General features: G+C 42.7%; 2 protein-coding genes across 9 annotated transcripts in view; one reads left to right on the plus strand and one right to left on the minus strand.

Annotated features, from left to right (window-relative positions):
- LOC137490010 (uncharacterized) overlaps positions 1–13,145 on the plus strand; it is a 692,802-nt gene that overhangs the window by 149,049 nt on the left and 530,608 nt on the right. The gene's annotated exons all lie outside the window — the stretch shown is intronic.
- usp53b (ubiquitin specific peptidase 53b) overlaps positions 1–13,145 on the minus strand; it is a 58,605-nt gene that overhangs the window by 3,646 nt on the left and 41,814 nt on the right. For all 5 annotated transcript variants that reach the window (XM_068221284.2, XM_021476531.3, XM_005170957.6 and 2 more), the window contains 3 exons: positions 6,905–7,559; positions 6,760–6,824; positions 3,722–3,788 (listed from right to left, as the gene is read on the minus strand). In XM_068221284.2, coding sequence (XP_068077385.2) covers positions 3,722–3,788; positions 6,760–6,824; positions 6,905–7,559 — 787 coding nt within the window. The remainder of the gene's footprint in view (positions 1–3,721; positions 3,789–6,759; positions 6,825–6,904; positions 7,560–13,145) is intronic.

A 13,145-nucleotide genomic window follows, 5' to 3' on the forward strand; every position in this document is an offset into this window, starting at 1 on the left:
TTCCTTGCTTTGTTAAACATCATTTGGGAAATATTTAAAAAAGGAAAGAATTCAAAGGAGGCTAATAAGTCTGACTTCAACTGTATATAGATACCCTAGGTATATGAATCATTTCAGGCTTGACTGTATATTACATATGTTTAGGTGTCCCAAATCAGATGCTGCATCAGTCGAAAGTTGCATGGTTACACTTTACAATAAAGTTTCATTAGTTAATGTATTTACTAACATGAGCTAATAATAAACAATACTTGTGCAGTATTTATTAAACACAGTTATCCAAATTCATGCTTGTTAACACTAGTTAATGCAACATGAGTTAGTGGGAACATTGAATAACTTTAATTCTATTAACTAACATTGACAAAGATGAATACACGTTGTAATAAATGCATTGTTAATTGTATATTCATGTTAGTAAATACATCAACTAAAATTAACTAATGCAACCTTATTGCAAATGGAAACTGATGTTTTTAGGACCTCAAAAAACACAACAATTGGAAGCCCCCTTACTATCCCAAGATTCATTGCACAGCAGTGATTGTTTGGTCACATTTTACAATAAGGTTTACAGCCTTTAGTAATCATAGATCAACATTTACCAATGCATTAATAAAATCTAAAGATGTGGTTGTTAATATTAGTTAATACACTGTGAATTAACAAGAACTAGCAATAAACAATTGCATTTCATTAACTAACTAATCAATAAATACTGTAATAAATGTATTGTTCATTGGTTGTTCATGTTGGTAAATACATTAACTACTGTAGCATTAACTACTAGAACCATATAGTACAATGGTACCATTTATTTTATTTTATTTAACAATAACAATAAACAACACATTTATTACAGTATTTGTTCATGTTTGTTAATGTAAGTTGTTCATTGTTCATGTTAACTCATGGGGCATTTACTAATGTTAACGAGCATGAATTTAAATGTTAATGATGCATCAGTTGCAACTATTATTAATAAATGCTGTACAAATATTGTTAATAATTAGTTCATGTTAGCAAATACTTTAACATTAACTAATAAAATCTTATTGTAAAGTGTGACCATTTTTTTTTATTTGTAGAAGTTTTTAAATTACTCAGAAACAGTTATACAACACGGTACTCACATTTTTGCATAGTGTTATTAAAATCATTTCAGCTACATGTAAGTTTATGTCTTGTAAAGCATATGTCAGGGTTCCCACTCTATCATGGACAATCAATTTAATCACTAATATTTCAAATCGAGCACCTTTGTAATTCACACCCCGAGCATGTAGTGCCATGAAAGTCTTCATTTGTTCTTAACTGTTCTTAACGTTTCACTTACTCTTAATATTTACATTAAAATGTCATACTGATTATGTTTTGTATGTCATTTAAAAATGCTGACCATTTTAAACAACTGTTTTAAATTCATGTTAAAAGAACTTTAATATAGTTAGTTGAATTCCAGACCGGCAATATTCAAATGTGGATTAATAATATACATTATTTTTCATAGTTCATATATAAGATTGAAATATAAGATATTTAAATGAGGAACTTCTTAGTAGGGCCGCATGATTCTGCCAAAACTTTTTTGCTTACAATCAAGATGAAGATTTTCTTACAATTCTGAACATATAAAAGAAAGGTTAATATGAGAAGGCTATTATTGTTATTTCTCAGGCACATGGTAAAACAACCATAATAAAATTCGGCCTATGTGTAGGTCTACTGTTGGTTAAATTTTGTATAGACATGGAATGGTGGAATTGAACAGACTTTAAATGTGTCCTGGTTGTTAATGCACAGTAAAGTGATGGCATCAGAATACAACTATTCATAATTCTGAATGATTATGTTTGAGACATATGCTTGTCTTTTGTCACTGACAACATTTTTAGATAATTTTTTCACAGGTAAAATGAGACGTTTGTCATTATCAGATTCCCTCTTGGATTATATTTAACACTATATAGGCAGGAGTAGTTATACTGACACTGTTAAACATTTATTCTCATGCACAACATTTTGTGTTCGCTATGAAAGAGAAAACACATCAAGTGCTTGTCGCAATCTTAACTCTAAAATGTGATATGATCTTTTTAATGAAGTGTGAGCTTTCGGTTTCACTTTCACTTTGCAACAAACTGAACATTATTCACAACTTTGTTACCTGTTATTCACTGGCTATGCAGATTCTGTTTACTAAAGTAAACATCATTGGTGGGCACACGCATGTCCTCTCAGTAGTAAACAAACAGTGTGTCAGCTTATGTGTGATTTCATGGTTACATTAAGACATCATTACGTTGATTACATTTCTTTGGTAAATCATACCTTATAAATACAGTATGCAACACTTTCAACAACATTTGGAGGAGTCCGTGTTGCTGAGCAGCATATGTAAAACAATGTAAACACTTTATGCTTCTCTTTTGACCTTGAAGATATAATTGGCTGAATCACAGAAAAGCTGAATTAAGATTGTGTGTATGGTCGACCCACAATCTTTTTTTGATTAATCGTGCAGCCCTATTTCTTAGTTTTTTTTACGTTCAGGCTTTGAACACAGAACAGTACAATTGGCAAACTAACACTATAAAATTCATGCACTTTCAAAACCTGTTTGCTTCCAAAGCCTTGAATTCATATGTCTGAAAATAAACTTTAAGAAGCATGGGAACCCTGATATGTACACATCTTTTCTGTAAAATACCTTATTCTGGACAGTACTAAATAAAATTAAAAATAGCATGCATTATCTATGATCTGTCTTAGTTAACGTAATCCACATTCGAACAGATTTTGCAAATGGTACACAAACTTTTAAGTACAACTGTATTTATATATAAAAAAATACATCACACTTTATTATTTAATTGGACTGCCTTTATCTTTGAATGTGAATTGAATTCTTGGCATTGTTTTAGAAGTCTTTTGCAATGTCTTTTCTTTTTTCAGTGTTTTTTTTTTAAGGTTGAGGTCAATTGGTGGCCAATACATGTGAACATATGTGAAATTTAAACAATGAGCCACAGGAATTGAATTGTCATAACTGATTTAAACAATGGCATACATCGTTCAATATAAATAAGAAATAAAAAGCTACACCCTGCACCATTTAGGGTTACAAATAATCGTTGGCCAGCCAGAAACATATTCATTACAGCAATAAAGATCCAAATACAAAAGCTTAAAGTTTTGCTTATTTAAACAGTAACTTTTGTTTTGGCAAAGCAGCACTTTAGGTAGGCCGAGATAAGAATATTTACACAGGTTGTGAATGCCATTTTATTTTCAGAAAGTTGAATTTGACTTTCATTACAGTCCCAGTACTCTGTGTACTGTATACATGCAGCCCCTGAATTGTGAAATTGTGAAAAAAAAACTGTTTAAAGCAATGTTAAAGAGTTGTCTGCAATTTCATGCTCTATTTTTACTAACACAGTTAAACACCAAATGCAAACATAAAAATTGCAAAAAAATAACATCCTCAAGAGGACACTTGATGACACTCTTGACTGTGTTAAGTTCAAAGTCTCTAAAATAATGGTAATTTCCACCTTTTGTTTATTCAAAATGTGAAAATCAATATATATTAGTAAAAATCTAAACTGGATAAAAACATTTTTCCTGTATTGTCCAAAAAGACAATTATGGGTGTTGTTCAGAACTTTTAGGACAACTTTGATAAAGGGATTGAACCACTTAAATAAAATATAAATACCTTGAACTTGGACTGCCTTTCATGAGATGTTCTGAGTTCTTTCCCTGAATTTTAGCCAAGTGTTTACCTGAGGGAACACAATACAAGCAAATCATTTATTTTCTGAGACATGAAACAGCAGACAATGCAGTCTGAAATGTGGATTTTTGCATCTCTGATATGGGTGTGTGGCCACAGAGGAAAAAAGAACTGCCAAAATCCCCCTAGTTGGATCACAGTGGGCACAGACACACTCACTAGGGCACATCCTACTCACTTATTTATAAATAGACAGACTTTTCATCTCTTTCCTGCCAACCTGCTGAGCTCCATGTGAGGATAAAGTCACAGCATACAGCACGTGCTCTAAATCTGAAATGTGGGTTTTAGTAAGCTGATAGAAAACATTTTACAACTCAATGGTTTTTTTTTTTCCATTTTCGCTTTCACTGTGCTCCAGTATTTCATTCACTCTCGTAGTCGGTTTGCGCTGTCCTACTGCCACATAAGCTTCTGGAGTTTTTATCCTTACTAAGAAGAGCCTTTAAAATTCCATGACTTCTGGGAAACAGCGGAGGTTTGGAAACAGTGCATGGAGATTTGAAGTACAGAGATATCAAGGGGCTGTTTTTGTGACTGCCTCAAAAATCGTAATCAACCACAGAGCAATTTAAGCATTTTTAAAAAATCATTTTTTTTATCTCTCTCTCTCCCTCTCTCTCTTCTCCAACCCTGTGTTCAAATCTAGTACATCATATTTTGGTGGGGCAAAGTGTTTTATATTTTAAGCCGCTTCTGTCTCCTTTTGAGAGTAGATGAAGCAGATAGTCTGAGTTTTTGGCAAGCGACCATGTGCTACCATGGAATTAGTGAGAATTACAGTTGCATAAATTCACAAAATATTCAAAGACATGACAAAATGTAGATGAGTGTGTCTTTTGGAACAACTCCAAATGTTTACATTTCTTTTAAGGTTTAAATGAGTTTGGTTGGAAATGCAGATTAAGCACATGCTAACTCATTTTGTGAATATACTGTATGCTTCAGTAATAAAAGAAGGTTAAAGCAACATGTCTTTCATAGAATAACATTTTATGATATTCTTAATGAAATGGTTAACACTTTATAATAGTTACACACTATGAATCATCTATTAAGCCTTAGCAAATATTAATTCATTATCTTTTAAGTATTAACTCCACATTAATAGACGCTAGTAAGCAGTTTATAAACAGCTACAACTTTCTACAAATTCTTGACTCACAAGCACATTTCAAATGTGCTTAATAATTGTATTTTTTAATGATTAATTTAAAGTATTGCATTATTTAAAAACTACTAATTTAAGAATAATTGGTGCTATTTTAAGATCAATCAGAATGTGTAAGTAGATGCTTAATAAACTATTTTAATTAACAATTATATCTCTTAATACTCAGGCATATCCTAATAGTTCATTTATATGTTAATAAATGCTTTATTAATTCAACTTCATCCAGTTTTGTGACCTAAACTAAAGTGAGGACTATTTATGTTTTATAAATAAAGGCTCAGTTATATTATAAACAGAAAAAAAGAAATAAATGACTTTATTAATTTCTATTTATTTGAAGATCCACAAATGAAACTGTATCAAATGAAAAAGAGATATTTGCAAATTTAAGTAAAATAAAATTACTGTACAGTTTAAACTAAATAATTTTGAAATGTTGAATCATAACATATTGTTAAATTACTATATTGGTTTTTTATCCAATTGTATTTAATTGTATTTATTTCTAATTGTATTTTGACACACCTGTTATACTGTAATATTTAAACTTTACTTTAAAAGAGAAACATGTACATGTTAATTTGATACTGAGACTTTAATTGTCATTTATAAGGGATTTACAAAGCATAAATAGTCCTTATTTTAGATTAGGTCACAAAACTGGATGAAGTTAATAAAGCATTTACTATCACCCATGGTAACTAATACTATATGTCTGAAAAATAAGAATTATAAATGTTACATGGAAATGTACAGTACGTTTAGATCTTATGTCAATGTCATAAAGAAGCAAGATTATCATCTGCACCCTATAACCTATATTACATAAATATCACAGTTCACCTCATGCAGCAAAAAGAAATGTTAACAGGCTTGAATCAGCCTTTTAGTAATAACTTTAAGTATCAAACAAAATACAGTAATTTGAAATGAAAAACAAGTATATATTCTTGCAGCAACAAGCCGGGCCATTTATATGGATACACCTTAATAAAATGGGAATGGTTAGTGATATTATCGTCCTGTTTGTGGCACATTAGTATATGTGAGGGGGCTTGTAAATAACTCATGAGAGAAAAAAAGTTACGTTAAAACCAAGCACACCATTGTCTTTCTTGTGAAATGCCCAATAAGTTTTGTTAGGGTGTATACATATAAATGGCCCACCCTGTAGACAAAGTAAATGTATTTTTTTCTTAGATTTTTTTTTTTATAAAAATATGACTGCTATGATTATTGTTATGATTTGATAATCAGTGTACATATTTATATACTGCTGTTATAATCCTGCATAAGCATTTCACCCTGTAAAAACACAGGTGTTCTTTACTTTTGTTTAGACTAATACTTCAAAGTAGCATCACTAAACTATTTGTTTTCTTTGCTTATTTTGGTGGAAAACTGCAAGAAAACTGTTCTTTTGAAAAGATTTTCTTTTGCTGACAACAAAAGATTTAATTCAAATATGTATACATACTTGTTGGAATTAAAAATGTTAATTTGGCCAGCAATATTCTTATACTGTATATATTCCCTGATGCTCAAGCCTATCCAATATAATAATAATAATATGCATGTAACATTTGTTTTTTTAAATAACAAGTCTTAAAATGTAAACAACTTATTAAAAAACATGCCAAAATGTAAATAAGTTGTTTATTTAATATAGTAATACGTCAATAACTCAATTTTGAAAAAAAAATGGCAGGTAGAACCTTATAATTTTAAGGTGACGAATAGACAAATTAATCTGAATTGATGCTTAAGGTGTAACGTTAATACTTACCGTGGTACAGTGGAGAACGCGCCGCCTCCATTTTTGAGTCATCTTGATTATTATGGCCTTGATCCCTGAGGGAATACATCACTAAATCAAGAGCAAGTAACTCAAAGAATAAATAACATACACATCATTACTTCATTTCTCCTACCTGAGGTGCTGTGCATCTTGACTGAGTCTCAGCTCTTTGCCGGTAAAGTTCTCAACTCCAGGTGAGTCAGGATTGGTAGAGCCGCTGCTCAGCCTATCACTGCTCTCATATCCTGACTCTGTCCTCTGTATTACCCAGTTATCACTTCGCTGTGCTACATTTGCTCCACCTTTAGACCTGGTCACCATCATCTGTCGTTGAGACTCCTGGGAGCTTTGACTTTCAGTCTCCAGCCGTGAGTCATCTTCATAAATAGTCATCAGACCCTTCTGCTTGTCCTTCATCAGCCCCCTCTCATGGGCGAATCGACGCACACATCGAGGGCTTCCACGCTGTTGCTGCTGCTGTCGTCGCTCTAGTTCGCTCAGCACACTGTCTACATTGAGGACCTCCCGTACTGGTCTCCATGAGGGCTTGGACTTGCCACGCTCAGTGGGATTTGTGGAGCCACGATGGGAAAGCGATGATGAATCAGCGTGACGACTGACTCCAGATGCCATCCCCTGGTTTGAGCGAGACTCCTGGGGTGATACACGAGGATGATCAGAAGAGTGCTCAGTTCGAGAGACCCGTGAGGGCAAAGTTCGCGGCCTCTGCTCACAATGAAACCTTGGGCCATTCTCAGGTGGAGAGGATAAGCGTGGATATGTCATATCTGAAATCAAAATAATTTTCATTAGTAAGCAATTCAGATTATAAGTTTGAGATAATCAATGGGTTGCTGTGTGTGTTTTAAAGGGTCATGCAATCCCTTTCTTTTAGTTCAAGTGTACCTTAGATTTAAAAAAAAAAAAGCTTTATGATGGGTGTGGAGTGCTGCGATTGGGCATGGCCAGCAAAGCAGAAAAAAAAGGGAAGTGAACAACTGTCAGTTGGCTCACAAAATGAGGCACAAACGTTCGAGGTTACAGAAGTAACCCTTCGTTCCCCGAGGAGGGGAACGGAAGTGCCATAGAGTGGATTGATTGAAATCCACGAATGGGAGGATTCGGATCAGAAGCCGCTTGTCTGAAAAAGTATTGAATGGGCCAATGAATGCAATGAATTGGCAGCGTAAGCTTGCACAGGTGTGCTTCATTGCCAATTATCCCAGCATATAAGCACACCTGGAGCGAGCAAACAGCATCCTTTTAAGCTGAAGAGACTTTCAAACAGCTAAGGGACAGTCATTATGGCGACGGAGTATGGCACTTCCGTTCCCCTCCTCGGGGAATGAAGGGTTACTTCTCTAACCTCGAACGTTCCCCTTCGGTTGGGGAACTTCAGTGCCATAGAGTGGATTAATTGAAATCCACGAATGGGAGAAGTATGGAAAGCGCCATAATGACTGCACCTTACCAACGCCCCCGATGAGGGGATAGTCAAGCAAGCGTGACGCACCCACATCATGGGAGGCGCAGTCCTCCAACGTGTCCCTGGCCCTAATTTATCCTACTTCAACAGAAGTCTTACGGATTTAGATATATTTTTTGGGAAGTCGTGAGCATCTAGATAATTCTAGGAAAATACGACAGTATGTTGGGAAGCGTGCAATCCCGATAGGGAGGACGCTGCGGAGGCCATCTGTTACCCAAGGGGGGATAGATGGCAGGATTTACATATGGACTAGCCCTAAAAAGGGGGAGTATGCATAGCAAAAGAGTGGTTAGCGGAGAGGGAAGACACGGGTCCGCCCAGGGGGGGGACTTAACCGTGGCGGAATAAGCATATGGGATCGCCTAGTGGGGATCACGCATAGCAGGCACCTATACCCAAAACGTGGGCTGACCAGCGGGCAGACCTACAACGTAGTGGGCCAGCAAGTGACTCCTCCGCTGAGTCAGTGCTGGGGGCCACGGAGGAATCTGCAGGGCTCACCTGACGGGGAACTTTACTGACAGATAAAAGGGCGCATGTATCTCCGTGTTAGGGAAAATGGCGCAGCAAGCGTGTCTCAACACCCTACCGAGTTGTTTCCTCAATCACCAAAGGGTTACCTAATACCCTTGAGGAAACCGGCTCCACTCGCAGATTGTAAAACCTTGCAAATGTGTTGGGTGTCGCCCAGCCTGCAGCTCTACAGATGTCTGTTAGAGAGGCGCCGCGTGCACGCGCCCAAGAGGATGCAACGCTCCGAGTGGAGTGTGCACGCACTCCCGGGGGACCCGGCTGACCTCGACTCGAATAAGCGAGTGAAATGGCATCCACAATCCAGTGGGATAATCTTTGTTTCGAACGGCACTTCCCTGCTGCCGACCGCCATAACAGACAAAGAGCTGCTCATATGATCTAAAATTCTGAGTACGGTCCACATAAATGCGCAGAGCGCGAACTGGACAAAGTAAAGAAAGGGCTGGGTCTGCCTCCTCCAGGGGCAGCGCTTGCAGGTTCACTACCTGATCTCTAAAGGGGGTGGTAGGAACCTTGGGCACATAACCCGGGCGGGGTCTCAGGATGACGTGAGAGTAATCCGGCCAAAATTCTAGGCACGAGTCACTGACCGAAAATGCCTCCAGGTCCCCGACCCTCTTGATGGAGGCCAACGCAACCAGCAGAGCTGTCTTCAGGGACAGAAATCTTAGAGATACTGATTCGAGAGGCTCAAAGGGATCGGCTCGCAACTTGTGAGAACGAGGGCGAGATCCCAAGAGGGCATGAGAGGGGGGCGAGATGGATTAATTCGTCTAGCACCCCTAAGGAACCGGATGATGAGGTTATGCTTTCCCACGGTGCCGCCAGCTACCGCGTTATGATAAGCGGAGATGGCAGCCACGTAACCTTGAGAATGGAGGGCGACAGCCTGCTGTCCAACTTCTCTTGAAGGAAAGAGAGCACAACACTAATCTGGCAGTTTTGGGGGTCTTCTCTGCGAGAGACGCACCATTCAGTGAATAGACTCCACGTCAGGGCGTAGGCGCGCCTCGTGGAGGGGGCTCTAGCCTGAGTGATGGTATTAACCACCGCAGTCGGTAGGTTACCTAAGTCTTCCTCGCGTCTAAGGACCACACGTGGAGGTTCCAAAGATCGGGGCGAGGGTGCCAGATGGTGCCCTGTCCCTGAGAGAGTAGGTCCTCTCTCAAAGGGATCCGCCAGAGGAGGGCCGTCGCGAGGAGTGAGAGCTCTGATATCCAGGTCCGGTTGGGCCAAAGGGGCGCAACTAGCAGAACCTGTTCCTCGTTCTCCCTGACCTTGCACAGTAACTGCGCGAGCAAGCTCACTGGGGGAAACGCATACTTGCGCATGCCCCGAAGCCAGCTGTGGGCCAGTGCATCCGTGCCGAGAGAGCCATCGGTCAGGGAAAAAAACAACTGGCAATGAGCGTTCTCGGGGGGAAGCAAACAGATCGATCTGGGCCTCCCCGAATCGCGCCCATATCAGCTGAACAGACTCGGGGTGGAGTCTCCATTCTCCAGGGCGTAACAGCTGTCGTGAGAGCGCATTGGCTGCACAATTGAGCGTGCCTGGAACGTGAATGGCGAGCAGCGATTTCAGCCGCGGGTGTCTCCAGAGGAGCAGACGGCGGGCGAGCTGAGACATGCGGCGAGAGCGCATACCCCCCATGCTGTTGATATACGCCGCCGCCGCCGTACTGTCCGTCCTGACCAGCACGTGTTGCCGCTCCAGCACCGGTAAAAAGCGGTGGAGAGCAAGGAACACTGCCAACAGCTCTAGGCGATTGATATGCCAATGCAACTGGGTGCCTTTCCACAGGTTCGCAGCCGCATGCCCGCGATACACGGCCCCCCAACCCGTGTTGGAAGCATCTGTTGAAACAACAACATGGCTGGACGCCTGTCCTAGAGGTACACCGGCCTGTAGGAACGAGGGGTCGTTCCAAGGGCTGAGGGCGCAGCGACACAGCGCAGTAACAGAGACCCGGTGTGTGCCCGCGTGCCATGCGCGTCTTGGGACCCGATTGTGAAGCCAGTGCTGAAGTAGTCTCATATGGAACAATCCGAGCGGCATGACGGCGGCTGCGGCAGCCATATGCCCCAGGAGCCTCTGAAAGAACTTCAGTGGGACCACTAGTTTGCTGTCGAGCTCCCTCAGACAGTTCAGCAACAGGCGAGCGCGTTCCTCGGAGAGGTGCGCTACCATGGTGATCGAGTCCAGCTCCATCCCGAGAAAGGAGATCCTCTGCACGGGGGCGAGTTTGCTCTTTTCTTGGTTGACCTGAAGCCTCAGTAGGCGGAGATGCCGAAGCACCTTGTCCCTGTGCACAATCAATTGCTCCCGCGAGTGGGCTAAAATCAGCCAGTCGGCGAGATAATTGAGTATGCGGATGCCCGCGAGCCGAAGGGGCGCTAAGGCACCCTCCGCGAGTTTGGTGAAGACCCGCGGAGACAGAGAGAGCCCGAAGGGGAGGACCTTGTACTGCCACGCTCGACCCTCGAACGCAAACCGCAGAATTTGGCGGTGACGTGGAAGAATGGAGACATGGAAATACGCATCCTTCAGGTCTATGGCTGCAAACCAATCCCGAGGACGAACGCATTGGAGAATGCGCCTCTGCTTAAGCATTCTGAACGGCAGCTTGTGCAGACAGCGGTTCAAAATGCGCAGATCTAGGATTGGTCGTGACCCACCGCTCTTTTTGGGTACGATGAAGTATGGGCTGTAAAACCCACTCTCCATCTCGGCTGGAGGAACTGGCTCGACTGCACAATTCGCCAGGAGGGCAGCAATCTCCTCTCGCAAGACAGGGGCAGACAGGGGGTTGACCCTGGAGAAATACACGCCGTGAACTTGGGGGGCCGTTTCGCGAACTGAATCGCGTAACCGAGTCTGATTGTGCGTATGAGCCACCGCGAGGGGCTGGCCCGCGCTAACCAGGCAGGCAGAGCCCTCGCTAATGGAGTCATCGCTACAATCGCTGACGTACCAGCGGTGGGGCAGCGCGGAGTGGGTGTGCTGATCCGGGAAGCACGAGGGTCCCGCGGAAGAGCTGGAGGAGAGCGATTCGCTCTGGCTCCGCACCCTGGCTCCGGAGAGGGGGCTGGAGGGCTGAGGGAAGGGAGATCGTCCCCCCAGCGCTTGTGAGCCACTGACGAGCCGGAAGGCAGCGCGTCCCAGACTGGCAGAATTCGTGCTGTCACATCCGGGGAAGGGGAAAAGTGCTCTTTCATGATGTTTTCATGGCAGTAAAAAAGTGCCGTTGGAAATGGGGCCCCGCCGGGGGGAAATGGGGCGGGGAAAGAGCAAGTTCCCTCTTCTCCAGATGGCCTGTCCCAGGGACGCTTCGCGGTCCGTTGCCGGACTTAGCGGCGTTCTGGGCAGGGGGGCTGCCTGCTTCCGAGGTGCCCGACGCACTCGCTTCGCCAGAGGCGTGTGCGGGGGCGGAGCATCTCTCATAGGCGGGCGCCTTCGGCGAGGAGCAGGTATGAATGGCACGGCGGGCGGAGCGGGCTACGGACCGCCGATAAGACATCACCCACCAACTGCTCTCTCACCGCCTTGAATTCCTGGGTGAATTCACAGACAGTGTCGCCGAACATGGCTTGGAATATGGGGAAGTCAAGAAAGCGGACTTTGTCGACTTCGCGCATATCAGCCAGGGGTGGCGCTCCTGGATCACTAATGTGGACATCGTCCTCCCCAACGCACACACAGCGGACTCAGTAGTCCGAAGAGCTAAGTCAGTGGCGGTGCGAAGCTCGTAAGCCTGGGTTGGACCTAGCGCTGGTAGGTGGCTATCGCATGCAAGGCGGAAGCAGCCTGGCCCGCAGCTATGTAAGCTCTAGCTCCGAGGGAGGCAGATAACTTACATGCTTTGGATGGGAGACTAGGCGGACCCCGCCTAGAAGAGGCGCCGCGCGGATTGACCGCCATCGCGCACTCAACCTGAGGAATCGCCACATACCCCCTGGCTGTTCCACCGTCAAGAGTGGTGAGGGTGGAGGGACACGCAGCACGAGCAGAAAAAAGTGCTTTTCAAGACCGCGTGAGCCTACTGTGCACCTCTGGGAAGAAGGGAACGCCCCTCTAGTCGGTCCGGCCGCGGAGCTGGGGGATAAACCATCTCCAACCCACGGCCGAAGCAGCCCGGGAAAGCACGGCTAACATGTCCGTTTCAGGATCCGTAGTGACAGCGCTCACCAGCCCGAAGGGGGCGAGCGGGTCTGGATCATCATCGGACAATGAAAGCCCACTCTCCGATGCCGCGGTGGACGTCTGGTCTCCGGTGTCATCGGGCGTAAGGGCTACCATCTGTTAGATGGATCGCTTCCCCCGCCCGAAGCTTGGATAGAGCGCTTAGAGGAGC

This window comes from Danio rerio, chromosome 1, assembly GCF_049306965.1.
Source record: "Danio rerio strain Tuebingen ecotype United States chromosome 1, GRCz12tu, whole genome shotgun sequence".
NCBI classification, from domain to species: Eukaryota; Metazoa; Chordata; class Actinopteri; order Cypriniformes; family Danionidae; genus Danio; species Danio rerio.